General features: G+C 43.3%; 1 protein-coding gene and 1 long non-coding RNA gene across 2 annotated transcripts in view; one reads left to right on the top strand and one right to left on the bottom strand.

Annotated features, from left to right (window-relative positions):
• The window catches only part of ireb2 (iron-responsive element binding protein 2), a 29977-nt gene that overhangs the window by 6444 nt on the left and 22718 nt on the right, over window positions 1–815 (bottom strand). The window contains exon 13 of the mRNA XM_032523902.1: window positions 305–440. Within this exon, the coding sequence (XP_032379793.1) occupies window positions 305–440 (136 nt within the window). The remainder of the gene's footprint in view (window positions 1–304; window positions 441–815) is intronic.
• LOC116694285 (uncharacterized) lies at window positions 498–809 on the top strand. The gene is made up of 2 exons (XR_004333098.1): window positions 498–632; window positions 666–809. It is a non-coding gene; the product is annotated as an uncharacterized LOC116694285 (long non-coding RNA).

Below are 815 nucleotides of genomic sequence, written 5' to 3'. Positions count from 1 at the left end.
TTTTTGTAATTATTTTTTTATTTAACAACCAGTATTTTTGATATTTAGGAGCTTGCAGCACCAGCTGTAGAGATTTAGTTTGATGTTAAATATTTACGCCCATTAACTTCCAGGTGTAACTGTTGTGTGGCTAATTGACAAAACTAATGTTAGCTTGTTAATATATGACCCACTGAACAGTAATAATATCTAGAGAGAAGAGAGATGAGGAGCAGCAAAGGTCTGCTGAGATCCCAAAGTTAGAAAGTGTAGGTTCCTCTAGGTGTTAAAGGGGCATTTGTGTGTATGTGTGTGTGTTGCTAACCCCAGCTGGCTAAAGTAAGGCAGGACTCCACTGGTATTGAGGTAGTGAGTGACCATGCCACTTCCAGGAGCCAGGCTGGTCCGTATATAAGGTTTGACAACAAGCCCCGCCTCCACAGCCTTTTTGGCCAGTAGACCTGTCAATCACAAAAACAGTTTAATGCAGATTTGCTTGCAAGTAGCCACAGTGGTTGACACCAGTTGTAACTGAGAGTGGGTCTGTGGGGAAGATTCATTCATAGCCCATCTCCAAACCAATGGACGCCGCTCAAATGCCTCTGGGCGCAAGTGAATAGACCTAAAACCAATCAAAGCGATGAAGGAGATGAGTATGCAGAGCGATGGAAAAACATCTCAACCAGCGAGCATGCTGCAGAGCTATCGTCATCGTGTAAAGCCCACCTCAACGGTTGTGATTGGTGCCTCGAGTTGATTTAAAAAAATTGGAAATGGGCTTGAATGAGCTCTTGGCCAGACAGACTTGCAGAGCAAATCTCAAATTTGCCTTTTTT

The sequence above is a fragment of the Etheostoma spectabile genome, chromosome 8, assembly GCF_008692095.1.
Source record: "Etheostoma spectabile isolate EspeVRDwgs_2016 chromosome 8, UIUC_Espe_1.0, whole genome shotgun sequence".
NCBI classification, from domain to species: Eukaryota; Metazoa; Chordata; class Actinopteri; order Perciformes; family Percidae; genus Etheostoma; species Etheostoma spectabile.
Note: the sequence above shows the minus strand (reverse complement) of the source record. Positions and strands in the feature narration are given on the sequence as shown.